Raw genomic sequence first — 26,756 nt, 5'->3', positions numbered from 1 at the left:
CAGCTGGTTTTCAGGTGCCAGAGACACATCCAGTCTGCAAAATACAGGGAGGAATTGTACCTGCTCTTACACTTTCATAATGCCCCACTCCTTCAGCCGCGTGCACAAACCTGTGCTCCAGAAGCTGAAAGGCAGGGAGGTGAGAGGAGAATGCAGCACCAGGATAATTCAGGTCTCCTCAGAAAGAGTATGAGACCAGCTGAGCATTCCCTTTGGTATGAGAGTTGTTTAGGAGCTGTTTTAAAGTGTCTGTTTAAAGGGTTTTAAATGGTTTTCCTTCTTCTTTCTGTGTTCCCTGTGCAAGGGGTGATGACCCCTGTGCTCACCTTGGCTTTGTGTCGCTCAGGCACAGGGAGGGACAGACGCTCTCAGCTGTACACACTATATTGTATTTTCAGGCCTTGTTTTAGGGGTCTCCCTGCTCTAAGGGCTGCAACAGGAGCTGTACTGCTTGCAGCCCACACAGGTTTGTGAGGCCCCTTCCTGCAGCCCCCTCCCAGCCCCTGCCACCCCCCTCCTGCCTCCGCCTGTCCCTTTGAACTTGGAGAAATTTCCTCCTTGCGCGGCTCCCTCATTATATCGCAGCCATGCCGAGGACTACGAGCCTCCTTGTGTTCCCTCCCCGGGGAGGAGAACACGACCTGGATGAGATCACCGCTCTGTAATGATGCCAATTACAGATCATATATCAAAACAATTCCGACCCGCTCCTCTCCATGAGCGTGGTGGAGCGCGGGAGAGCGAGCGGCGAGGAGCCTGCGGCGACTCTTAATGTGGAGAGGCGTTTTACCCTTGAGACGAGGTTACCTCCAGGGCCAGACAGGTTTTTTTGCAAGGAGAGAAACCCCAGTTCCTGGTTTGGAGGGGTGCATCTCAGTGCTGGGCGCCTGCCAGCTCTCGCTCCTGTCGCAGTGAAGTTGGCAGGTGTCGATCCCAGGGACTGGTGGGCCTGACCCCAGGATGGGACCACACAGCATCACAGAGGTGAGGGGTGCATGGGGCAGACCCCCCACAAGAGTGTGGCTCTCTCTGGAGAGGGATTTAGAGCTCAGAGAGGGCACAGTGGCCGCTGGCTCTCATCCTCAGCAGATGGAGACATACCACACACTTTGTAGGCTCACCCAGCACCAAACTTTGGGATCAAATGTTGGGGTTTTCTTCTCTTCTTTGCATTTTTGAAAGCCTGAATGATGTCCTTTTGAAAAAGCATCCACCACGCTCATGGAGAGAAGCCAGTCATTCATTGTGGGGGTGGTGGCAATAGGCTTCATGCAGTAGGTCCTTGGAGCCACTTCCAGGTGTCCTGGGAAAGCAAAACAAACCCCAAGCACTCCCCATCTTTCCAGCCTAGGTCTGGCTGCTCCCACTGACTCCTCCAAGTGGAGAATGTGAGAAGGCAGAAGCAGGTGGGAAAAATAATAGCAACCAGTCGTGGTCACTATGAATCCCACACACCTTCGGTAATTCCTCAGACACCTAATCTGCCCTTCCAGGCTGAGGCGTGTGTTCAGCCAAAATTCAGCTCTCCAAACCAGTGCAGAGATTAATTCCTCCCCCAGCGCTGATTGGAGTGCAGAAATCCTAATGACATGTTTGCAGCAGCTGTGCCATTCAAGAGTGATTTTCCAGGGGGGAAATGGTAATGGTCCAACACACAAGGGCTTATGGTTGTGTCACCACAGGGCTCTGGGATATTGCTGCAGAGTATCGCAGCATGTTTTAATAAAGAAAGGACAGGATTCCCACTGGGCATGACAGTTAATCAGAGAAAAAGCAGGTTTATGTGTGAACAAAGTCATCATTACCTTTCTGCGTACTTCTTATCGACTGTGGGACTTGGGTGATAGCTGGTCTCCAATATCGTTAGGAATGGTCACTCTTTGGAAGATCATTATTGGATGTTTGTAAATTTGACAGATCAAACAATAGGTTTCTGCCTTGTCACAGGTGAGATGAGTTCGATAGCCGCTCCCTAATCAGCCCCACTGCTTGAAGAAGCAGTTGGAATGAAAAAACCTTCACATTGTCTTGATGATCTGAAAGCCCAAAGCCTGACCCCCTTCTTGGAGTTAATAGCCAGAGAAATACTTAGATTTGCAGTTTATTCAAAGGCCCTGGAATACTTGCCACCCCCACACCCTCCTGCTTAGTACAGGGCTGTACTCAGCACTTCACGTGTGGCTAGGAGATATGTGATAGTTATGGTTGACTGCTAATTGCAATTTAGGAAAAATGAGCTGTAATCCTGTCCTTCAGCTGGAAGGATGCTGGAAGGGTCAGAAGCCTTATCCTGTAGCTTTATCCCCTTTGTGTTTTGAGCAGGCACAGAGTGTACCACCTCCTGTCTGGATCACAGTCACGAGCCCATCCTCCTGCGTGTGAACGAGACCGTGCAAGACATCCAGCACTGGATGAACCCACAGAGAGTGAAGGTCAGTGCCTGGCAACTGCATGAACCACATCCTTGTTGCATGTTTATGACTGGCCAGTTTTACCTGTGGAAAAGGGGGAATTTGGACCTTTAGGAAAGAATACCTGATTTTTCTTGTGTCTGTTCCAGTAACATGGTAGATTTCTCTCCAAGTGGCTTTTTCTCCTAGAGGCTTTCTCTCTGTGTTTTCCAAGTGAAAGTCAGTTCAAGGTAAAGGCCTCACATCAGTGGGGTTTGATCTGGAAATGGGATTCATGTCACAGGAAGATGTGACAGACAGACGGAGAAAGGGCACTGGACAGGCTTTATCTTCTTCCTCCTGTTCTGTATTTTGCATTCTTTGGGTGGCAGAGCTGGATTTTTCTGTGCCACTTCTGGATGACAAAAGAAGCTGATACAGAGGGTTTTTCATTTCCCGACCCTGCGGAGCTGGCTGAGTGCTCCCCCCGCCCCTCTGCCCGCATGCAAGAGCTGCCTGCTCAGCACAGCCCCTTCCAGAGGTCACCACTTCTCCCTCCTGCCTGCTGCAAACGCACAGCCAGCATTAACTGCTCACAGCTCCCCGTCCTGAGCGTCCTCCAGCACACACCGTGGCAGCGTGCCCTGATGGGGACGTGCACACCCCGTGCACGCACACACTCAGCCCCACACTCACCCAACTCTTCCTGGAAACCCTCATGTTCCTATAAACAAACCAGGTGTTTGTGGCTTTACAGTATTTCTGCAGGTGTGGGAGTCTAGCTGGACATGCTGGAGCATGTGGTGGAAGACGGTGGCACATCAGGTGTCACCAGGGTGCAAGTTACCGGTGGTGCTTGAGCAAACACCTCTGGCTTTTACATACTTGGTCTTGGCTTTGCAGGAGTCTGTTTTACACACCTGAATTCCATTAAGAAGGAGAACAAGCAGCCAACACAGCCCCAGCATGTCCTGAGCAGCTTTGACAGTCTATTTGCTTCTCTACATGCCTAAATGTGCGCCCAGGGTTTGGGATTTTTGAAATCTGGCCTTGGCTGTGGGTAGCAAGTGACTCCAGAACTCTCCACCACTTTGAACTTCACTGTTTCACACAGAGCAAGAGAATAAATCTGGGAAAGGAGTGAGAAACCTATGTCCAGAGAATACAACCAGCTCATAATGTCCTTCCCAGCTTCCCATTCACTGCAGATGCTGAGGTTCTGCGACTGCCTTAAGCCGAGGCTTTGCCAAGTTTCTGGCACGAAACATAAAGAAAACCCCTATCTCTGTATGAGGGGCAATTTCTCACTGGCCCTATCCTGAGTGCCAGACTTTAAAGTGGTTTGTAATTCATGGGGAAATAAAGTGACAGCTTCCCTCCCGTTTTCTCTGCACTCCTTCACTTATTGATGCGGGTACGTGGAGGGAGCTGTAACGAGTTTTATACCTGCAGGTCTCTGGAGGGCTCATTAGGCAGCAGGGAAAACATAGAGTAGTAAAGGGGGAGACAAGGGGAGTGAGGGATGGAGGAGAAATCATGGTTTCCAAGAGCACAGTGGTAAATAAGCCCTTTTTTTTTTTTTCCCTGATGGTGAAGACCTTGCATGAGCTTTAGGCCCTGAGCAGATACAAGTTCCACCCCACAAATGCTTTGTAACTAGAGGGTGAGATTAGGGCTGGAAAGCTTGTGTTGGGAGGGAAGACATGCTGGCAGGGATTAAAAAAAAATCCTTAATTAACAAATTGGTAGCTGTGAAACATCCATCTTATCCAGCCCTGCAGATAAGGGGACATCACCCACGGGGAGCAGCGCCTCTCGGGGTGCCACCATGAGAAACATTTCTTCTGGTGGGAGTGGGGACACCCTGGAGAGATGGGACTAGGATGCCTTGGGGGAAGGTCCCCATGGCAATGTGTTATATATCATTAATAACCCGTGTCTCTGTTTATGGCCAGTGACAGCTTTGCTGTTGTGCCATATGAGCACAGGGAGCAGCTGGTTGCATTTACACGGCGAGTCTTTGTGCATCTCAGAGTACTTGAATGACGCAAAGGAAACACTTTTTGTTGCTTTAATTTCAGGCACAAGTAAAGTACAAATGAGGGCAGGATGGGAAGAAGATAAAGGCAGTGCAGATCTGTGATGCTTACCTTTGAGGGGATGGGGACAGAGAAAACACAGGGAGAGCTGACAAGAAAAAATAAATAATTTGTCTGTAGCAGCTCAAGCAACATCTGTTATGGCAGCAAAATGGAAAGAAGGAACTATCCCTTCTCTGAGGGTTGTTTAGAGCAGAGCTGTGCAAATCACTTGATTTTTCGGTTCACTCAAAGTTCTCTTAAATTGAAAAAAAAAAAATCTCTAATCAAAGTGACTCTTTTGTTATTGTGATTTTTGGTGAACCAAAAAATTGGAAGAAAAAACATGTTAGTTTGAACATAACGTAGCTTTTAATTTCCAGGGAGATTTTGTAAACTTTTTGTTTAGTGAAAACGAAATAAAAAACAAAAACACAACAAAAACTTAAAAATTAAATGTCCTCTCAAACACTAAACAAGAACAGATATTTCCTTTCACAAAACATCTAAATATTTCTGTATTTTTCAGAATTGGTTGAGGTTGAGGTGCTTTGTTTGGCCTGAAACAATTTGCTGAAATTGGTATAAGCTGACGGTGTCTTCCAAATCAGTATTTTCAACAAGAAAAAAACAAAACAAAACAACAAAAAAAAAGACATAAAATAATCTGTGCCTGTTTTCTGCTGTGGGATGTGTTCAGAGCAGCCAGTGCTGTCCCCACATTTTCCCTTCACTGTGTGTGGCACATGGAGCTGCTGAAGACACCGATGGATAGAGCTGCCAAGAGTGACTGTGCAGGCAGTGGGGAGAAAAAAGGGAAATATCTCCGAGAGACAGCTTGACAGCTCTTTCCCATTGACTGCAGAGAAACAGAGCAGACACCTCATTTCTTAGGTTGTCTGAACTTGGGTTCTTGCCTTAGTGCTGAACAGGGACAGGCTAAGCAGTGTGCAGGAATGTGCATGCCTGGGAGAGCCTTCAAAGGGTCTGCACGACCCAGCTCTGCTGAGCGTGGCCCTGGCCCCTCTCCCCATGCACACTGCAAGCCCTGGGATTCAAAATGTCCAGAACTCATTACTGGGAATGCTCCTTAAATACTCCCTGTATCATTTAAACTTTGCACTTTTCTGCTTCTTTCCCCTCTCTGTCTTTTTTTTTTTTTTTCATTTTCTTTGGTTTGGTTGGTTGGTTTGTTTGGTTTTTTTTGTTTGGGTGGGTTTTTTTGTTTGTTTGTTTGTTTTTTGTTTTGGTTTGGTTTGGTTTTTGTTTTGTTTTGTTTTTTGATTTTTGGTGGTTTGGGGTTTGATGGGTTTTTTGTTTTTGTTTGAGACTTTCAGGCTCATTTTGCAGCAGGGAAACTGAGTCACGGAACAGTGATGTGGCCTCCTGTGGTGCAACAACTCCACTCCTGGGAAGGCAGGAGATCCCATTCCATCTGTAGGCACAGGAGGAGGCAGCCCCCAGGTCCCCTTTCCTGTCTGCAGCCGCTGATCCCCTCACTCATAAAGTTAATTGTCCTGTTCCTTTAGTGCCTGAGAAGCGAGTTAGCTGAGAGCAGGAGGTGCCAGTCCCTGGGCTCCAGCCTGGGGGGACACTTGACCCATCTAAGGTGGAGGAAAGCTCTCCACCAGCCTCTCTGGGGGAAACTCAATCCCCTCTGCAGCCCCAGAAGGGCTGACATCATTGTGTTAGTCCCACCATGGGAGGGAAGCGCTGGGTCTTCCTTCACCAGGAGAAAATGACAGCTCGATTGCTTCCTTGGCTCTTTGTTACCTGCTGTGGGAGCACAGCCTGGCTCCCTGTCCTTTCCCAGCAGATGGAGTGCCAGCGGATGTGGCAGGGTGGGGACAGGACCAGAGTCACCCACCTGGCTCACAGCTGTGCTGCAGGAGCCCAGGCTCGAGGGGAGCCGGGCCAGGAGGGCAGCAGATGTCACCACAGGGGCCTGGAGCATGGGGAAGGGACAGGGAAGAGACAGAGCTCCCAGGGACAGTGGCCAGATGGGCTTTATTCCCCAGGTACCACCTGGCATGTGGTGATGTGGTGCTTCCATTCACCTCTTTCCACATCCTTAGCTGGCATTCTGAGTGTACCTGTCTGTGCACACTGATTCCATCAGACCATGCTCATGTGCCGCCTTTACCCACCCCTGCTTGCTTTCTATACATTTGTTTTATCTCAGGTGCCCATGCAGCACCCTGTGGCACCTGTATGCGTGTTTGCACTGCAGGAGGTAGAAATGGTGCCCAGTAATCCAAATCATTCCCAATTTCTTGGTTTTCTAGCCCAGTCGTTCTCTCACATTTCTCTCCTTCACTGCACATAGCACAGCAGCAGCCTAAGGGTACAAGCAGGTTGGGCAGTAGGAACTGAGGGCTTGGAAAATCAGAAAGAGGAGTCAGGACTATGGCCTAGGGTCCTTCCCTCTGCTTCCAGCTCCAGGAATGCTAGCAGGATTGAATTCAGCTCTAGTGGTCTCCACTTGCAAAGGATAATCCAAGGGGAGGACAAAGTAACTGGCGTGAGGTTGTTGGCAGGTGCCACTCCAGAGGAGTGGGAATGTCCCACTGACCCAGTGATTAACCTGGTTTCCTATGCTGTGGAGAGCAGCTTGGGGCTGCATTCCCATTTCCTGGAGGATGCTCAGCGCATCAGGATGGGATTGAGAGCGACCCTGAGTGAGCACTCAGCACTGTCTCAGCAGAGACTTCACCTCCCATCCATTCCTTTAAGGGAGGAGCTGGCATTTTAATACTGGGAGGGTCAGGAGAACAGTCAGTGCATCCTCTGTGAGGGATTGCTCTCACATGGAAATCTCCTTTCTGAAGAGCCTGGTTATGGGCTATTTGATTTCTTTTGTTCACTCTGCATGCTCACACACTCACACAGAGTGTGAGGTTTTGTAAACATTGATGCTTCTTACCAGGGGAATGTGAGGTGCTCTTTGGAAGTGCACTTCTTCCACTTATTGTCTGCTGGCCTTGGATACAGGAGACAAATTCCTGAGTTTTTCCACTTTGTTCTAATTCTTGGGTTCAAACGCTCTTGAACTGCTTCCTTTACTCTCCCCGCTCCCGCTCTGTTGACTGGCCTTGTTTATTTTCAAACCTAGAAAAGTTTCCTTTCTTTCCCCTCTGAAGTGCAATAAACAGAAGAGGGAGGGGAGAGGGTGTGGGAGGAAAGCAAAACCCTCACCATTTGTGGCAGGCAACAGCCTGGAAATCTCCAGCTGTGTGTCAGGAGCGCGCCGGGGGAGTGCGTGACACGGCGGGGCCCCGCACCTTGCAGCCCGCCCGCCTCCTCCCCGGGGATAAACAACATCCTCCCTCCCCAGCCCCTGCCTGCTCACACAGACAGCCCCTGTTGCGAGGCAGGTGGGGCAAGCTGGGCTTGACTAATAGTGGAAAATCCAAGAGCATCGGAAAGATAAACAGCCCGAGCCAGATAGTATAAAAGTCCTTTTTTTCTAGCACGCGCCAGGTAAGCCTCAAATGACAGAAACTGTAAAAACAAGCTGAGGTTCCCCTGCAGATGGATTAAATTAGCCCTCAGGTGAACAGGGGAAGGGATGGCTTGTGCATTGGGTCTTCCCAAATGTTAATCCCTTCCTTCCCCAGGCCCCACACTTCAGGTGAGTGCCTGTGTGTTCATCTTGCTCAACTGGACTCTGTAGTGCTTCATCCATGGGCAATAACTGCACAGGAACATTGTGCCTGATGTCCTGCTGGATGGATGAGTCCTATCTCCAGGACACCCATGGTGTGGAAACACCATCTCCACTGACCAGCCAAAGTTTTCATCCACTCTTTAAATCTAGATGTCCGTGGCTGTGGCTGCCCTGACTGTGTTGTTTTCTAGGAGGTTGGTCATCATTTTTGCCCACAACCAAGTGTGCAATTTTTTTCTATAGACAGAGCTATTAGAAAAATTATTATAAAGCTCATAAAACGTAGCAGAGGATGCTGTCCTGTCTGAAGGTGTGTGGTGGGAGGTGCTTTTATTTAAGATGGTGATAACATGTATCTGAAAATCTACCTTTAGCTGCTTCCATCTTCAAGAATTAAAGATATGAAGGGCAGTGAAAGAAAGCAATGCTTGGCAGCACCAAAGAAATCCCTAAATTAATTCCTAGAATGCCTCCCCCCTGCCCAAGAGCAAAAGTGGACCTGTGCCCTTGCCTTTCCCTGCCACGTTGCCCCACCATGAGTGAAATATTGGGCATGACATTTTAGGAGAACCTCAAATATTATTTTAATCTCAAATGCTCTGTTATTGCAAGTGTCAAGTCCAACACTTCTTGTAAATACCTGGAGGACAGCCAGGTTCTGAGAACACAAGAGGTGTTAGGAACTGAACTTCATTGGTTAAGTACTGGAGAGCCATAGGAGCCAGCACACTGATTTTCTGTACACTGATTTCTTTGTTTTAACCTGTTGCTTTTTTTTTTTTTTTTTTTTTTTTAATTTCTTCCCTCCAGAGTGTTGTCTGCACAGCAGGACTCAAGTGGTACCCTCACCCTTCCCTGATTCATTGTGTTAAAGGCTGTGAGGTGAGTTTGGCTTTAGCTCAGGTGGTCCATGGTGGCTCTCCTAAATTTTACAGAAAAAATCACTGCAGGCAGGTGGGCTGTAAATCCTGGTTTTCAAGTGGGGCAAGCAGGATTTTGCCCATCAGTTCTGACACTCAGTAGGGAAATTGGTGGTTTTCCCAGAGATGATGGTTGGTGACTCTCACAGGAGTTAAATGATCAAGCAGCTCAAAAACACTGGTTGACCAAAAGAATTTCCCAGAATCTGGGAGTTTCTGGGAAGTTGCAAAAGCCTTCTCTTGTTTTTCCTTGATCTTGACTTATTTGAGGGACAATTTTTTCCAAGGCCAGCTAAGCTTTGGGCATTGGTGTGAGCAGAGAAAGTTTAGGAAAGCCAGAGATGATACCACTGGGTGGACAGCACAGCTGGACAGTGAGCAAATCACACCTCCCTCCAATGGCCACCTCTGTCTAAACCAGAAAGGAATAATCAGAAACATGCAGTTACATTTCAGCTGCGATACTCTTTTAGAGTCTTGTAATTTACTTGAAAAAAAAAAGCAATTATTTTGAAGGATGTTATTTCTGCCAGCAGCAATTTTTGAAGTGTCTGAGAAGACTGAAGATGCTTCTGGTGGTTAAACAGGGCTGGAGCACCTCTGTCTGGGTCATGGCACTCATGTGGTTTCCATCATGCCAGCCCTTGATATCTCACCCACATCAGGACGTCAATCCTTGTGGTACCTGTGGAAGGCTGGGCAGCTCCATGCCCGTGTTAGAATGAGCTGGCTCACAGCAGAGGCACAGATGGCCATGGGCAGTGGCAGAGCTGTGTGTTCCCTCCTCGTTCCTGACTTTCTGCCACACTGACCAGGCTCTCAGCACCCAGTAACCCGAGCACACTGAAGTTATTTGCCCAAAGTGTCAGAACATGGGGCTGAATTCCTGAACATGACACAAAGCTCCAGACCACACTGCTGTGGGATGTGATTTGTCTTGAAGTGAAAGACAGGTTTCCTTCGCATACAAAAGTTGGGCCCAAGAGGGTAATAACTCTCCAACAATGTAATAGTTTCTGTCTAGCTGTTCCCTAAATGAAAAGCATTCTGCTGTCAGTGCCCTGAATGTCATAAGCTGTCTCACGCATCGCATTCATGCAGGCTGGCTGGGTGCCCCCATTCTCCAAAGAGAGCTGAAATAACATCCAGCCACCATTAAAAAATGCCATTCAGGTGCTGATGCACCACTGGGTATCCATCCTCCTGCTGTTTAAGGATAGTTGTTACTGAGACAAACTTTGCAATGAGGTAATAATTTACCAGAAGCCATTATTACTGACATGCTTCTTCTCAGCATTTTCTTCCCTTCCATCACTGCTAATTGCCAGATCCCTCTGCATCAACAGGAACTTTCTTCTTTTCAACATTCATTCAGCAGTGTCACTGCATCGTAATCCATCATCTGGGAAGGCTTTGCCCAGACAATTGATAATGGCCTCTAGCACCATTTGCAGAGCACGATGCTTCCAGGATCCACGGACGGGCCAGAGCTTGGCATTAAGATTTCAGAAGAAATGCCATCTTCACCAAGCCTGTTTTTTTTTTTTTTTCCCACGACTGTGGAAACAGAGACTAATAAGCCAGTAGGTCAATAATGCTGGGCCATTAAGCTGATACAACCCCTAATGTATGGACATTGTTAGCATTAGGGAGGCTTCCCCGAGCAGGAGGCTGTAAGTGGGGCATTTTTTGGCTCTTGGTAATCACAGTGGGAACCCTGGCAGCTGCTGCAATGTGATTTTTTGTCGCTCCCTAGTGGCAGGAACAGAGGCTTATGAGTCAGCCCCGTGCTTGTCTGCACCTAACCTGGGTGTTTCAGTAGCAAATGGACACCTCTGGATTACCTGTACCGTCCTCCAAAAAATATCAGAGCACTAAGACATGCATGATGAGCAACAGAGACCTCACCCTCCACAGCCAGGCCTCCAGGGTCACCCAAGCAAGGATTTTGGTCCCAGATCAGAATAGATGCTTTTTATCCTGTTCTTCTCCAAAGGGCTGGCTTGTCTACTCTGTGCCAGAGCAAATTCTTCCACGAGTTTCTTTATGGATTTTCCAGCATTCATAGGTGTAAGATACAAGCATAGGGATGGAAATTTAAAGTCAAGATTTCCCATCAAGCAGGCACAGCCAGGCAACACAAGAGAAACATGGAGAAGCCTGCAGAATTTCCTGTGAGGTTGAGCAAAGTTCACAGTTTTAAATATTGCCAGGTTGGCCTCAAAACATCTCTTCATCTATTTAAAAATCATTCCCTTTTAAATCTTAGAATATTAATTAAATTGGAATGGGGCTTGCAAGTCAAAGTCTTTGCCTGTATAAATAAATCAATATCTGTGGAAATCAGTGGAGTTAAGGCAGTTTAGTGGGACAGGAGCCTCACACTGTAACTCTGATTTCCTTGTCGACATTTGCAGTATCTACACATAATTAAACAAGTGACATTCAATGAGTCTGTCCCCTCCTGGTAGTCATGCTGTGGTCTGATATTGCCATCATTGCCTGGCTTTCCTCTACCTGATAGAAATATTTAAATTTGCACCACATCAGCAGTAAAAGCATGCATTTGCCCTGCTCCATTGAGTTCATTTCAGTTCTGATGAGTGTGGCCATGGCGAGCTCAGGGGAGAGCACAGAGAGCTCTCATGGCTGCTGCCTCAGGTATCCATCATCTGGGACACTCTGGGTCTGCAATTGCTGCAAAATCCTCCCAGGAAACCTCCTCAAGCCATCCTGCTTGCTCTGCAATGATGCCTTCTTGCAGGAGAGTCCCTGGTGTGTTTATCTCAGTGCAGAATAAGTGAATTTTCCAATGAGCAGAAAAAGTGGGAATAGCCTCATGAGCCTGTGAGGAGAGTTTCAGAGATATGACTGTGCTCTCTGCTGATCATCCATTTTTCTGAGCTTTCATTGCTGCCTGGGATTCTCATACCTGGCATGGGCCTTTTTTATCATCAGGTACAGCTTAGACTTCCAAGGAATACTTTTGTACCTGCAGACCAAGAGGGCTCCAATGTGTAATGAAAGACTTCAGGCCTTTCCTTTGGAATTGTGCTTATTATTCAGGCCCTGTGCAGCACATGGATTAGTGATCACATTGCCCAGCCTAATGACCACACTTTCTTTTGCAAGGTGATTTATGAATTCTACTTAGCAGCTCTCCACAACATCCCTTTGAATAATTGCCATTATGGCAGCTCTGAGCTGTGGAGTGGAGGAAGATCACGAGCCATGGCCGGGGTCCCACACAGTCACTGCTGCTCAGAGAACAGGAGAGCACGGTCCCTCTGCTGAGCTCAGACCTTTTCCATTCCCCTTGGTGATTTGTTTCGTGCCCTCATTGCTGACACGTGTTGCCTAGTCAGAAGAACTGTGGTGAAAAGCTCAGCTATTAAAAGCAAGCCCATTTTGCTGCAATACATAACCTTCTTCTTATCCCACACAGTTTAGAAAGGTTAGCTTAAAATTATCAAAGGTGCCACAATTTTAGATGCCTGGATGCTGTCTCTGGGCCTAGTCAAATTAATATTCCTGGAGCATCCTCTTATGTGGGATGTGAAGAGCCAACAAGGGCTCATTTCCCTCCCATCTACTGTCCTTTTTTTTCTGTCTGTTTTGAAAGGCAAGGAGAATAATTATCTCTTGCTTTTCAGGGCAGCTGGTAAGTTACAAACTGTATAGCTCCTTCAAATCTTTGTCTTTTTCTTCTGAAATATTGTTACAGGTTTCAGGACTATAGAATCGTAGAATGGTTTGGGTTGGAAGGGGCCTTAAGGTCATCCACTTCCATTCTCCTGCCATGGCAGGGACACTTCCCACTGTCCCAGGTTGCTCCAAGCCCCAATGTCCAGCCTGGCTGTGGGCACTGCCAGGGATCCAGGGGCAGCCACAGCTTCTCTGTGTCAGGGGAGGACCCTCACAGGGGAGGATTTTTTTCTGGACATCTGACCTAAATTTCCCTTCTTTCAATTTGAAGCCATTTCCCCTTGTCCTGTCACTCCAGTTCCTGATGAACAGTCCCTCTCCAGCTCCCTTCAGACACTGGAAGGGGCTGTGAGGTCTCCACACAACCTTCTCCTCTCCAGCCACAACCCTTTCTCACCCCATCTCTATAAGGAAGGGGCTCATTTTATCCATACCCACACTCTCAGTCTTTTCCTGCTTTTTCATTTTTCAGCCTTTCATGGGGGACAACTACTGTGACTCCATCAACAACAGAGCCTTCTGCAACTATGATGGTGGGGACTGCTGCGCCTCAACAGTCAAGACCAAAAAGGTAGGGATTCCCCTTCCTCTTTTAATGGGAATTTTTGTTGAGTGTTGCTGTGTGCCTGAAAAAAAAAAAAAAATTAACATCAAAAAAGGTCATCCTCAGTTGTCTCTGAGAAGAGATTCCTTTCTCTGGCTGATTTTGGGAGGAGCAGCCCAACAGCAGCACAGCTAGCTCACTGACCTCCCGCCAACCGGGAGGGCAGAGCTGGAAGTGCCCGGTAGCTCAGCATGGTGTAGGTCTTCTCCTCCCAAAACAGCCTGCCTGGGAAACTTTATCTCACTGCCTGCAGGCTGGAGAGCAGGCGATGAAAAATCCCAAGCAGTGTCAGAAGAACGAAAGCGAGGTGCCTGGGAGGGGACCGACCCAAACCAGCCCCATCAGGACAGGAGCTAGGGGCACAATTGAAACACAAGGGATGTGAGAGCTGATTTGAGGACGGGGGGGAGGGATAGGATTAAGGTTTAGGAGCAGAATTTATTGCTGGGCAGGGAGTTGAGACCAAGTGGGGTCTGCACAGAGTTGTGAACGCTTACCAGCCAGGCGACTCACGCTTGAAATATCTGCTGCTTCCCTGCCACCCAGAAACCAAGTGACCTCCCAAGGAGGGGAAGCACTTTGTAGCCCAGTGGCTTACTGTTTTCTGTACTAAAATGATGCAAAGGGCAAATGGTCAAAGGCTGGCAGCTGGTCACACCTTTGATGGATTTTTTCCCATGGAGGGGGAGGTTTTGTAGCCTTTTGGAGATAAGTCTGCTTTCACAGACTTCCCTGGGAGCAGGACCGTTGTGACTAGGGAATTAGACTTGCCCTAGCTGGCAGTTTAGAACCCCCCCATCCTCGAGATCACACAGATGGAGGGCTAAGCTGTGGAGTCCATGACATCCCTGGCACTCACTCAGCTTCCAAAACCTCCTCCTCCCTCCCAAAACACCAACAATATCCCAGGAGCTGAACGAGACGCCTGGGAGAAGTGAGGAAAACCACCTTCTCCTTGGATCTTCCACACTTAGAGCAAGATGCAAAGTCCCAGTTTATTACATTTATAGGGTAAAAGGGGGAATAATAACCCAGCCAGGGGGGCTGTGGGGTCAGAGTCAAGGAGGCAGCGGGAGAACCTCGCTCCTGCAGAGCGGCTGCCGACACCTGCGGCAGCAGCCGTGGGGCCGTGGGGCTTGGCTCTCCCAGTTATTTTCCCATCTGAGGCCTTTGACTGAGACCAGATTTCAGGCCAGGCTGTTCAAATACAGCCCTCCCTTTGAAGAGGTTTATGAGTGGAGCATTACAGGAGATATTCCAAAGGGAAAAACAATGAAAGGTGAGAGAAAAGGGAGCTGAATAAAAATACTCCGCATACCAAATCCTTCCAGCACAGTTTGCCACCTACTTAAAAAGGCACAGTTTTAAAATACACATTGGGTGTAAAAGCCAAAAACCTGGAGGAGACATAGGGAGGGGCGAGTCCAGCTCTGTTAATTCCAATACCAGATGAGGATGTATTTTCATACGGTTGTAGAGAGAGTGAGACACATGAAAGGGACTGCTTTGCTCCTTTTCTTTCAGGGTTACATACTATGTGGCAGATGTGTCAGTCTTTTAAAGCCCCTGCAAGTTTGCCCATAAATGTCCAACATTTATGCAACACCTGTTTTTCTCCCAAAATGTCACAGGGCATTTTAAAAGCTTTAGATTTATCATCTTTTCCCCGCAGCAGCCATTGCTGAGGTGACACATGGTTCACATTTAAGAGAACATAGCAACTCCACACATTATTTTGGGAAAGGGCTGAAGATTAACATTGCACCATGTGAAGATTCAGGAGTTAACAGTCGAGTAAGAGCTGGCTTCAGATCTTTAGTGTCCGCAAACTGTCAAGACTTAAGTTTCACTGCAGTCCCACTGCCCTCCCAAACACACTTTGGGCTGCACACAGTGCTGTGAACAGGCTGCCTGAAAGCAAAATGCTTCAACCCAAGTTCACTTTAAATCTGAGCCCTCTTACTTAATGTGAGATTTTGCACGCTCCTGTTTTGTTGCCCTGAAAATGCACAAGGGACTTCCATGCTTATCCCATGTTTTCCCTTTGTATTTGAGCATTAGCAGGGAATGACCTTGTGGATTCTGTCAGCGAGTGGGGAATGGAGCAGTGTGACTTATCTGACCAAACACCGACTAATCAGCACTGCTGCTTAGATAGGAAATAATGAGTATTTGCCCTGCACTGTTCACAATCAGGCTGGAGAGCTTAAAAGAAATCATTAAAGGCCTCTTTTGAATGCTGCAAGTGGCAACAAATAAATTCAGTCATAATCCGGGCATAAATTCGAGGCAAGTGCAGTCAGAAAGCAGGAAAAAGAGACATTCATCAGCTTAATTATTTGTTGTGTGCTAATTGATGAGCGTTGCCCTGCAGTGGGCGAGAAGCCAGGGCTGGCACAGGGACGAGTGCCACCCAAGGAAGCAGGGACACGGGCAGGCAGTGTGGGGAGCAGGGGGCTGATGGCAGATCTGCTGCTGGGGCAGGGGCTGGGGCTGTGCTGCTCACAGCTTGCCCTGTGCGTGACCCAGGAGCAGCTCTGAGAGACAGGAAGGCCATTGCCGCCAACCTCCAAGGGAGAGAAAGCTTCTGTTGTGTATCTGGAGGGGATAAAGTCTTCCGTGAAGGACAAAGCAAAATCCCATCTCCTTTTAATCTTCCTCCCCTCCTGACCCAGCACAGGTTGCCAGCTCCCTTCTGCCTGGCTGCTCTAGGAAGCTGCTTCTTGCTTTGTATCCTGCCTCAGATAAAAGAAGACACTACTTTCTAAAACATTACATACGTGACACTGCCAGAGTGAGGGAAATAAATAACCTGGGCATAACTGGCTGTCTCTGGGCTCTTGGCCGCCTGTGAGGAGCTCATGGGGTGTGCAGCACTGCTGGGAGAGGCTCTGGCTGTTTCCTCTGATTCATTTCAGGAAATCTTCTCTCCAGTAACTGTCTCCTCCACTTCTTTTCTTCCCCTTCTCTTTTATAAGTTTTCCCTAGACAAGACTGTCTAGAAAGGCCTCGCAGAAATCTGAAATTCTTTCTTTAGGCTCTGCTTACGTACTTTGTTCCAGACTCGGATCACAGACTTGCCTGGTTGAAGGTCCTGCAGTCTGGTCCCTGTAGATTTAAATACACTGAATTTGCTGAACTTCAACCATTTGTGTAAGGGTGAACTTTGATCTGTCTTTCCTCTCTGCCTTTCCTTTTTGTCACAGAAGGGATAAATCTACAGCTCCCATGAGAAAAACCTGCCTCACTCAGTTATCACTCAGGTTTTCCTTCAACTGCTTTGCCCCATAGCACTTGGTAAAAAAAGAGAAAAACTGTCCCGTCCCTTCAGCCTCTTGACATTTCTGTCCAACACCTTGGAGAGGAAAACCAGCAAGTGCCTTGGCGGAAAACAAATGAGGACTTGTGGTAGATAGAGGGCTGTGTGGGATTCATCCAAAGCTTTGCTTATCTAAAAGATAGGCCAGTTATCAAAACCTCTTCAGAGACTTTATGGCCGAGAATTCAAGGCCTAAAGAAAGGAGCTTTGAACTGAGGGGCTGCTGCTGGCTCCAGCAGGGATTTCCAAAGGCTGTCCCTGTCTCACCAGGAAGCGGGGGGATGAGTCTGCACTCCTAGCCCTCAGCCAACAGAAATAACCACTTTGCAGTTTATTTTGGAGAAATAAGCACCTTCTCCAAGCTCTCTGACTTCAACACAGACCTGTCTTAGGCAATCTCAGATCTTTCTCCATTGCCACAACATAGTTTTGAGGCAGTTGGTGCCATTAGAAATTTAAGTGACCATCCCAGCTGAGGAAACTCTCTTTATCCAGAAGAACTGATGCTCCTGCCACGATGCTGCTCCGAACTACTGGCCTGTCCCCAGAGCTGGGTGTGTTCATCAGCTCTATAATTAGCCAGGGAGATACAATGAATGGTGGGTGAGCAGGGAGGAAGGCAGGACACAATGCTGAGTGTTGCTTCATGCCTCTGGCAGCGTTTGCGCGCTCCAAGCACGCGGCTCTGCCGGCGCGTGGGTGAACTCACTTCCCCAGCAGCCCTCGGTCACAGGCTCAGTGGCTGGAGCTGTTTGCCATGTGAGAGGAGCGTTTCCAGTCAGGGTTGCTTGGGATGGGAGCTTATTTTGGGGCTCAGAGCTTGGTTTCATAATCCTTCAGGGAGGCTTTCCAGGCGTCAATAAATTAAAAGCAGTGATGGTAGTAGCACATGTTGCCTATCCTGAGAGAACTGTTCTTAGCTTCAAGGGACATGGGGCTTCCCACAACATACAGCATTCCCAGGGGATGTGCTGGTGGAGGGTGTTTGCTTTGCTATCCGACCTCACTTCATTAGCAAGTGTTACAAAAAACAGCGAACAAACCTTCCCTGCTCCACCGCCAGCTATTTGGCCTCTGGGTGGTCTGGCTCCTATTAAATCTTTGGTGATTATTTAGACTAATTACATTCATGTTTGCACAATCAGTAGCACGAGAGTAGGAAGCACAGCTGATTGCTGAGCAACTGAGCTCCGTGCGGTTTGGCAAGCGTGCTCCCTCGCTCTGCTCCGCGGGCAGGGGATGCGGGATCCATGCGGGCTGGGCTTTCCCGGGAATCCCTGGGAATCCCTGCTGGCTCCGGGCCATCCTGCTCCCACTGCTTCTGGTGAGGCTGCTCCCAGTTTGCACACGATGGAGAGAGCAGAGCATCTGTTGGGTTCAGCTGAGCTACGTCTCGATACACCACAGTTGCTGGTTTCACTGGCGGAAAGTTCGGTTTATGGTTGGTAGTTAACAAATCTCAGCCTTTTAGAGCTGCATTTTCTGCATGGAGAGGAGGTTTCCTGCCAGCGTTGTCTTCCCAGGCCCCTGGAGCAGTGCCCTAGGTGTGAACCCACATACCAGTGCTCAGAGCTAAAAGGGGGCTCGCTCTTGCTCCGTTATCTCAAACTGGTGACCTCAATGCTGAAAACCACTGGGAAGACCCTTCCAAGATGCTTTTTTATCCCACAAGGGCCTTGTCAGGGAACAGAGCAGTCGCTGGTGTTTGAGCTGGGAGGCTCTGGGGAGGCACAGGGCTGTGACACTCAGCACAGGCTGCCACACTTATCTCCAGGGCCACGCTGCCCGCCGAGGCTCTGCCTGCAGCAGGGCCTCCACAGCCCCAGTGAGGCCTGTCTGGGAGATTTCGCAAACACTTCAGGGCTGAAATCTAACAACAGCCTGTTTCCCAACACTTTGCAGCCCTCCTCCCCTGCTTCCCCCTCCCTGGACCCGATCCTGCCTGCCCTAGTGCTGGTGTGAGCCAACCCCAGGCACAGGCAGAAGGCACAGCCAGGTCAGTCTGATACCAGGCTCTGTGAGGGACAAGCTTACAGCCTTTGCAGAGCTGTTTTCCATCCCTCCCTGTACCTATCTGGGATTTCTCCTGTCAACATTCCCGCCAGTTCCCTACAGACTGGCCTTTCTCAGCAGGGATCTGCCTTGGGATGTCACCAGCCTCTTCAGATAGGTGCATGTAGTGAGGAGCTATGACCTCTCCCTCGTTCCATGACCTGCATCCTGTTCTGCATTGCTCTGTCACATTGTTGTCTTTGTTCCCACAGCTGGGAGCATGGCATCCAGGACAGATCTAGCCCTGTTTCTAAGAGGCAGCTTGAGTTTTATCCAAGGTCTCATCATTCAGTGTGGGAGAGGATGCTTAGGGCTCCCACGCCTCGGTGGAGAGGGAAGTCTGAGGTCAGGCACTGTGCAGCATTGGTGATGAGTTGGTTGAGGTGTTTCGGATCCCCTGTGAGTTACACCTGGGTGTCTGTGCCATCCTGTGCGCCCACACCTGCTCCTCTAGGTTCAGAGCAGGATGTGTCATGTCCTGCACACTCCAGGTGACAGGAATGATGGTGGTTGTGTCTCTTTTCTCTAGATGATGGATAGTCTGTGGTCCAGTGTAGTTCTGGCGTGACTCACATTCCCCTGAGTGTTGTTGATCCAGTGCCATGACTGTTCTGGATCATCTCCAAGAGCTGTGTGTGTAGGTGTGTGGAGCTGTGTTCCTCACTTATGTCTTTTTCAATCTATTTTAGCTGGTCTGAGGATGCAGTATCTTGCATTACTTTATCAAATGTCCAAGACAGGCCCTAAGCTTAATTTTTAGCTTTTTCTTCTCACCCTCCTAGACATTTTCTGTGTTTTCTACATGGGGAGATTGATGTAGGTGAAATGCAGGGCTTGGTGGTTTGAAGGAAGAGGAGCTGACTCTTTACTCCTGGCTCGACAATGGGTCTATCTGGAAATTTCAATGCGGGTCATGTATCCTGGTAATGAGTTGGGCTTTCACAGACCTATTTAAAAAGAAAAGAGGTAGTTAATCTTGGAGTATGTATATCTGGGCTCCACACCTAAATGGGCTATCATTCAATGAAAGGCTCAGCATTTATTATTTCTAGCACATCCAGCAGCTCTGTTTCATGGCTATGTACTCCAGAGGCTGTCATTGTGTGAGCCCAAGGCAATAGACAGTCCTTCTTCTAAAGGGTTTTACAGTTTCCCCGAGCTGGGTACTTCACACAGTCCCAGCAGATTCTGTGTGTGGGTTAAATTCCCTAAATACCTATGGAAATCAGATCCTTGTGGAACTCAAATGTGTAATTGTTGTTTAAATATAAAATGTAAATGTTGTTTAAAGTGGAAAACCCTGTATTACTGCTAAGTTTTTTAGAGAATTTTGTCATGTCTAATATGACTGTGGCTGTGCTTATTACCCATAGAAATCTCTGCCTTTTCACATAATAGAAAACTGATCTCTGGAGCTCGCTGCCATAAGACAAAACAATTAATCTATCTGGACAATAGCACTGTAAAAATCGAATTGCATAAAAAGCCTCCATAAGGGACATAAAGTGAATAAGACTGATCTGATCAGGAAGAAACCCTTCTCCATCAAGCTACCCACTGCTGGGAACTGCTGCTGAGCCACGAAGCTGTCTGCTCTGGGGGCCACAGCTCTGCCTCAGAGAAAGCTTCTGCTCTTCTATCTATGACCACTATTGGGAGACAATAAACAGCCAGACATTTCTTCTCTGGTTGCTCCATCTCCCCGGGAATTGGCTGTAATGCAGCAGCAATCCAGTGTTGTACGTGCACCTTTCCAGGTCGCTCCAGGGCTGAACACAGCCTGTGAGAAAGCAAAGAGGAAAACAAGGGATTCACAAGGAGGAATGGGAGGAGAGGGAATGAAGAAGAGCACTTAAGGCAACATCAAACTCATGCCAGTTTGGGTGTGCAAGGCTGCTGCTTCAGCAGAGAGTAGGTGAGAGGAATGTGAGCTGGTGGTTAGGAGACAGAGCCATGCAGAGCTTTCTCTCCTGGCTCTGATGTTCCTGCAGGTGAAATAGGAGTGTATTTGGGATCTCCATGCCTGCAGCCCATCTTGCTCAAGCCTGGACAGCAGCAGAGACAAAGTGCAGTAGGCTGTCACCACTAATTTCAGACACTTTACTGAACTGCCTGAATTGGGTGTGTGGTTGACCTGTGTTCAATGCAAAGTGTGGATCTATCTTCCCTGTGTCTCCTCTGAATGAAGGGGCCACTTAATCGCCTTTGTCAGGTTGTTACAGGCAAACACAGGGAATCCAGGCCAGGGAGAGGGAAAAGCTTGATCAAGACAAATGAAAGAATCAGGTTCCCAGGTCTCGCCTCCAACCAGTAGCTTCATTGTACATCAGGGAGGATTTTTTAAGTCAAAACCATTGCCAAATCCAGATTGAACTGAATGATTCAGAATAAAAAAAAAAAAAAAAGAAAATAGGGAAAAATTCCAGGCGTACTTAAATGTTTTGTTTGAGCATTTTCTAAGTGAAACAAGTTTTTATTTCAAGACAAAACTTTTGCTGTGAAATAGTCTTTTTTATTTGTTTGTCTTGAAGGGAAAGGTCAAACCTGAAATGTAGCAGATAATCGAAACCAAAATGTTTCCTTCTACACTGAACAGAAAAACTCAGTTTTTATTTTGCATGTATCTTTTTTTTTTCCTTTACAGTATTTTAACTCAGTAATTAAACAATCCCTCCTCAGCCTCCTCCCCAAATCCCATTGTTTGCAGACTTCTCTGTTTTCCTATCTAAGAATATTCATAACACTGTGATAGGAGACAGTCCTGCTCGGGCTGGCTTCTGTTGGATCAAGTGACCCATAAGCTCCTATTGTTTTCTGCAGTTTATAAACTTATTCAGTTGCCAGTTATTTGGATTCATTTACTTCTAACGTTTTGGACTCTTTCTTCACTTTGCAATATTTGCACAAATGTAGATTCAGATTACTGGCTGGTTATTTAGTTCATAGGTCACCGAGGCCATGGCTTGATGAAGAGTCATCACCCTATTCCACCTGGAGGGTCAGGTCTTCTGTGAATGGAGTCAAAAGCAAGGGAAGGAGGCTCTCTGAGTCCTGATTTGGTGATGAGAGTTGGCTATTTAGTGTCTCTGTCAGCATGTCCCTGCCTTAGGCTCTCCAGTTGTGAAATAAAGCTCCACACCCCGCCTTCCCAAATTGTGTGTGTCAGGAGAAAGGCATCCTGGAGAGGGACAGGCAGGGACTCGTGTGGAAGGTCTAGATGGAGATGACAGCACAATGCTGGGTCTGCATTCCTAGATGGGCTGTGGGTGATGCACAGGGAGCAGGCAGAGTCCTAGCCTGGAGAAAAGTGTTTGTGAAAGGGAGAGTGAACGTGTGGCAGCAGAGCTGGGGGAGCAGACAGAGCCTGTGCAGCTGTTGCTGGGAACATTGGAACAGGTTGTGGCACTGCCTTGGAAGGAGTGTAAAGGAGGGGAGTGAGGTCATTTGTTCAGTCTGTGCAGATGGGAGAAATTCTTGGGAATTCACTTCAGGGCAAGTGAGACACTTGTCCCACTGCCTTTTCTGCAGGTAAATACAATGATGCAATAGGCCCAAATCAGCTTTCAGTGGCCAGGCTGTTGTTTGAGCTCCTTCCCACTCTTCTCCAGAGGGGTCACAGAGTGATGACAGATGGTGAATGCAGCAGTGTCCCACTGCATTCCTCTGCTGTGTCTCAGTGCCCATTAGCTGCATCTCCTGACCTCAAACACAAGAGGTGTTCAGAGAGGTCTCTGGTGGACTCCAACCTCTCTGATCTGTGAGACACTGCTTGGTTCAGCTCCTGAGGAATTGAACCCAAGAACATTCACAATCAAGTGCACAAATGGACTTCAATAAAGCAGCAGCACCCAAACCTTAGGAACCTCAGTGCTGCATCAGCTCAGCACTAACAGAAATCACTGTAAAAATAACATAATGAAGATTGCAGCTGATCTCTGAAGATTTCTCCCCATAGATCTTTTTTTGTTCTCCAGGCTGCTGTAGGTGTGCTCCTTCCTTCATGCCTTTGTGTTTTTGACTTCTTTCCCAGGTGACACCGTTTCCTATGTCCTGTGACCTACAAGGAGAGTGTGCTTGCCGCGACCCCAACGCCCAAGAGCACAGCCAGAAAGATCTCCGTGGCTTCAGTCTTGGGTAAAGCCAAGTGACATGGAAAGGAGGACCACACTGCTCAAGGCAGGCTAGGAGAGACACCACATCCCTTTTGGTATCGTTTTTAACATTTAGCTGCTCAACTGGATGGCATTTCTGCACCAGGGACCCTTAGAATTCAACCAGTCTGCCTTTAATTTTTGTCCAAGGAGAACTCAAAGTTGGGGTTTATGTATTAATTATATCTTAAATAGTGATGATGAGAAAAAAAAAAAAACAACCAAGAGTCAAGTCAAGACGACTTTCATGTATCAAAACAGCATGTTATGCCCACCTAATTTGAACAGTTCATATCTAGATTCAAGGCGAGAAACAAACTATTTATGTACACATATTTATAGAAATAAGTAGAGAAAGAGAGAGAGAAAGAGTGAGAGATTATGATCAACGCAAAAACACTTTCACCTCCTCAGCACTCACAACTCAGACCATTTGTGCAGGAGGCTGAGCTCTTGGAGGACTCTGAGCTGAGCCTTTTCTGATGCTGAATGCCAAGGTATCACATGCTCGAGGCACTGTGGTTGGGGTGGGATCTCCACAGGGCTGGGGCTCTGGGCAAGTGACTTGCCAGGCTCCCGGCCAGCTCGAGATGTGGGATGCATCTGCTCCTCACAGGAATGCTACTTCCAGCCAGGCAGCTCAGCAGACTGCAGTGGCCTTTCTGTACAGCTCCTCCTTCTCCCCCTGCCCTCAAAGAGCCAACAAAAAGCCCCCTTGTAGCCTGCAGGGCTTCTGGGACGTTTCTGTGAGGAGCTGGGCAGTGGTCCCCTGGTGGAGTGAGGGAGTGTGGAGTCTAAGGACTGGCATTGAGAGCATGGATGATTGCTTCTGAGGAGCACAGAGAGGGGAACTCGCGCCCACACTTGTCATTTGAGCATGTCTGCTGCTGCTACTCCTGCTGCTATGTCCCATACAAATAGTTTCCTTACTGTGTCAGGACAGGGTGAAAAACAACCCCATGCAACCAAACAGTCTGCCTTAAAGCTAACCTACAACCTGCCTTTCAAACCCTCTGGTCTCTTCCTCAGCAATGGGGCAAGAAAACAGGACACCAGCCAGCCAAAGGAATCTGCTTTCTGGTCTCCACCCTGCCAAGTGGCTCTCCAGGCCTCCTCCACCCCACTCTTATAGTGATATGATTCTGACAACTGCTTCGTGCTCCTGTTTTCACAGGAGAGGGGAAGAGGAGGAGGAGACACCTGCAGTGAGGAAAGGCCCGTAGGAGACAGTATTAGAATTTTGGCCATATTTGTCAGTATTAAACTGCCAGGCCAGTGGGTCGGACACTTGGGATAGACCAGGAGCCTAGCTGTTTGTAATCTTCCAGAAAGAAGGGCATTAGCTGCAGCAGACCTCACACTTCCCTGTCATGGTCCTGCTTCAGCCCAGAGGGGAACATGTGCCAGACCCTTGGTGATTCCCTTCCTCACAAGGTTCATTACATTGAGTCACTGAGATAGCCAGGGCATCCAACGCTGCTGCTGCTACAGCCCATCCCAGGGAAATCCCAGAGATCATTCCAGTGTGGCTTGGGCATGTGTCTGCTGCTGCAAGCTCCTGCTAGGAAGAACACACATCCAAAAGAGCATCTTTCCCAGTGTTAAGTTTGTTGTTCCTTGGGACTGTCACGACTTGCACAGTCTGCTGGGTAAAGAGAAAAAGATTTTTTCTAACTCCCACTTCAGGCACTGGAGCGAGGCAGAAGAGTAAGGGGAGGGGTCATTTAGCTCATGGAGCTGGATGTAAAAATGATTTGGAGAACTAGAAATGGAAAAAATTATAGAATAATAGGTGCAAGGAGCCAGGTTCTTGTTACCCACCATTGGGGTTGTTTCTATTGGAATGAACCAGAGAAGAATCTCGAGAACTAAAGTAGAGGCCTGGAGAGGTGACTGTCACTAAGAAGGTGAGGAGCTCTCTGTTGTGAAGCTGCAGCTGTTCCTAGAGAAGGAGTGGCCATGGGAGCTGTGCGGATGGCTCTGCCCCCTCTGTGCAGGAGTGTCCTGGAAAGGGAGGTGCAGTGGGATCAGGGTTCCTGCCGTGGAGTTAGATTGAACATTCCCCACTTTTGCCCCTCACCTTCTAATATGGGAAGTAAATAACTGTGCAAAGGTTGCTGCTTCCTTCTGGTCCCTTTGCCCTCCCCGGTTTTGTTGTCAGTTTGTTCTTGTGCTACCCAGCCTGTCAGAAGAGCTCACACCCTCAAAAACCTTTCAGACTGACAACACTTCATGTCCACAATGCCTGAGGCATCTTGGCATGATTTCCCCTCTCCATCCCACCTGGGTTTCATTCCAGCAGGGAGCCTCAGTTCAGCTCCTGGGTGCATCCTGAAAATGCCCTTCCCAGTGCAGAGCTCAGCCTGGAGGAGATTTCCCATCTGCTTTTCCCACTTGGACAGTGCCCAGGAGAGACAGGTCTGTACAGACATTATTGCCACTTGCTGCTGTTGGCTCACAGGAGCTCAAGGTCAGCTGAGCCCCTCTGGCTAGCCAGGGCCAGCCCCTGCTTGCTGAGCTGGAGACCTCAGCTCAAGGGAGACAGTGGCTTCTCACCAGCACAGCCTCACTCCTCAGCTTCCCTCCTGCAGTCCTGGTGTGCCCCAACTCCCTTTCCCACTGGCAGGCTTTCCATGCTGCTATTTGTTTGGGGGTTTTTTTTATTTTTTTAACTACTATGTTGGCACTGTCCATCTCCTCCAGTAGGGCTGATGGGATCAGGAGTGGAAAAAAGTTCTGCTCGTAGTCATGTTAAATCCAATATTTTGGCTTTTTTTATTTTTATATTTTTTTATTTTTCCATTATGGCAAATCCCCTCTGCATTTTCAGGTGCTGTATCAAGCACCCAGAGAGATGCTAAGAGGGGAGCCCTGGGGGATGGACTCCTGCTTAGGTCTTGTCCCCTGTGCTCCCAACCTTGGGCAAGGCCAGCTGGATCCTCACATCATCTACCACTGTATGGGCCTCAAATGCCCAGTGGAGTCCTAGGAAAGACTGTCCCTGACTGTGGTGGCCAGTGGGTGGAAGGTGAGAGGGACATCAGCCACCACCTCCACCCACTGAGCCAGTGGCATAGGACAACATCCAACCAGATGTTTGGGAGAAGAGAATAGTGCTCATGCTAGTGAAATTTAGCTGCTCATAAAGTCCAGTTCACATTAGTGGCAAGATCTTCTCTGTCACAGGCAGTGAGCCAGGGCTGCACCTTATGTGGGGCCACCAGGCTGTCCATGGCCAGCAGGAGGGAAAGCCGGAGCAGAAAGCAGTGAATGGTGCACGGTGGGGTGGGAAACTCCAATCAGCTGCTACCCTTCTCCCTCCCCACCCTCTCGCAGACAGGCTGAGCTGGTGTCCTCCTGCTTTTCTTGCATCTTCCGCTGTCCCCCCCAGGCTGAGAAAGGAGGATGGCACCAGAGGATTCTTGGAATCGGGTTCCAGCTACCTCCCTTCCAGTTTCAGTTTCACTTGGTTGTAACTGTCGGTTTGTTCTAGGTTATACCTGTGTCTAAGAAGAAAAAATATTAAAAAAAAAAAAAAAAAAAAAAGAGGGGGGAAGAGAGAGAAAAAAGAAAGCCCCATAGCCAACAAAAGTTTCTTGCTGCAAGTGATTCAAGTGGGGAAATAAAAAATAACATGTGAGGCTTTACAGAGAGGAATAGGAAAGAAAAAATGAAAACAACAAAAACCCATAAAAAATGGAGAAAAGAAAAAGAAAAGAAAACCCGCATAATCCAAATCCAAGAAGAGCAAAGCCTATTTTTGTGTGTTTGAAAGGAAAGCACCGATTCTGCCAGCTGAGTAGAGAGCTAGATACTAAGTGTAGATTTCCCTAGAAGTACCGTGAGGTTTTATAACATTGTCTGGTTTTG

The 26,756-nt window shown here is 48.2% G+C and overlaps 1 protein-coding gene across 1 annotated transcript in view; it reads left to right on the top strand.

The window, feature by feature from the left end:
* PAPPA (pappalysin 1) overlaps nucleotides 1–26,432 on the top strand; it is a 175,918-nt gene extending 149,486 nt beyond the window's left edge. The window contains exons 19-22 of the mRNA XM_056505346.1: nucleotides 2,323–2,432; nucleotides 8,946–9,017; nucleotides 13,233–13,331; nucleotides 22,766–26,432. Of these exons, the coding sequence (XP_056361321.1) occupies nucleotides 2,323–2,432; nucleotides 8,946–9,017; nucleotides 13,233–13,331; nucleotides 22,766–22,873 (389 nt within the window). The 3' untranslated portion in view covers nucleotides 22,874–26,432. The remainder of the gene's footprint in view (nucleotides 1–2,322; nucleotides 2,433–8,945; nucleotides 9,018–13,232; nucleotides 13,332–22,765) is intronic.
* The last annotated feature ends 324 nt before the right edge of the window (nucleotides 26,433–26,756 follow it).

Source organism: Oenanthe melanoleuca, chromosome 17, assembly GCF_029582105.1.
Source record: "Oenanthe melanoleuca isolate GR-GAL-2019-014 chromosome 17, OMel1.0, whole genome shotgun sequence".
Classification (NCBI taxonomy): domain Eukaryota; kingdom Metazoa; phylum Chordata; class Aves; order Passeriformes; family Muscicapidae; genus Oenanthe; species Oenanthe melanoleuca.
This window is presented reverse-complemented; position numbering and strand designations above follow the sequence as displayed.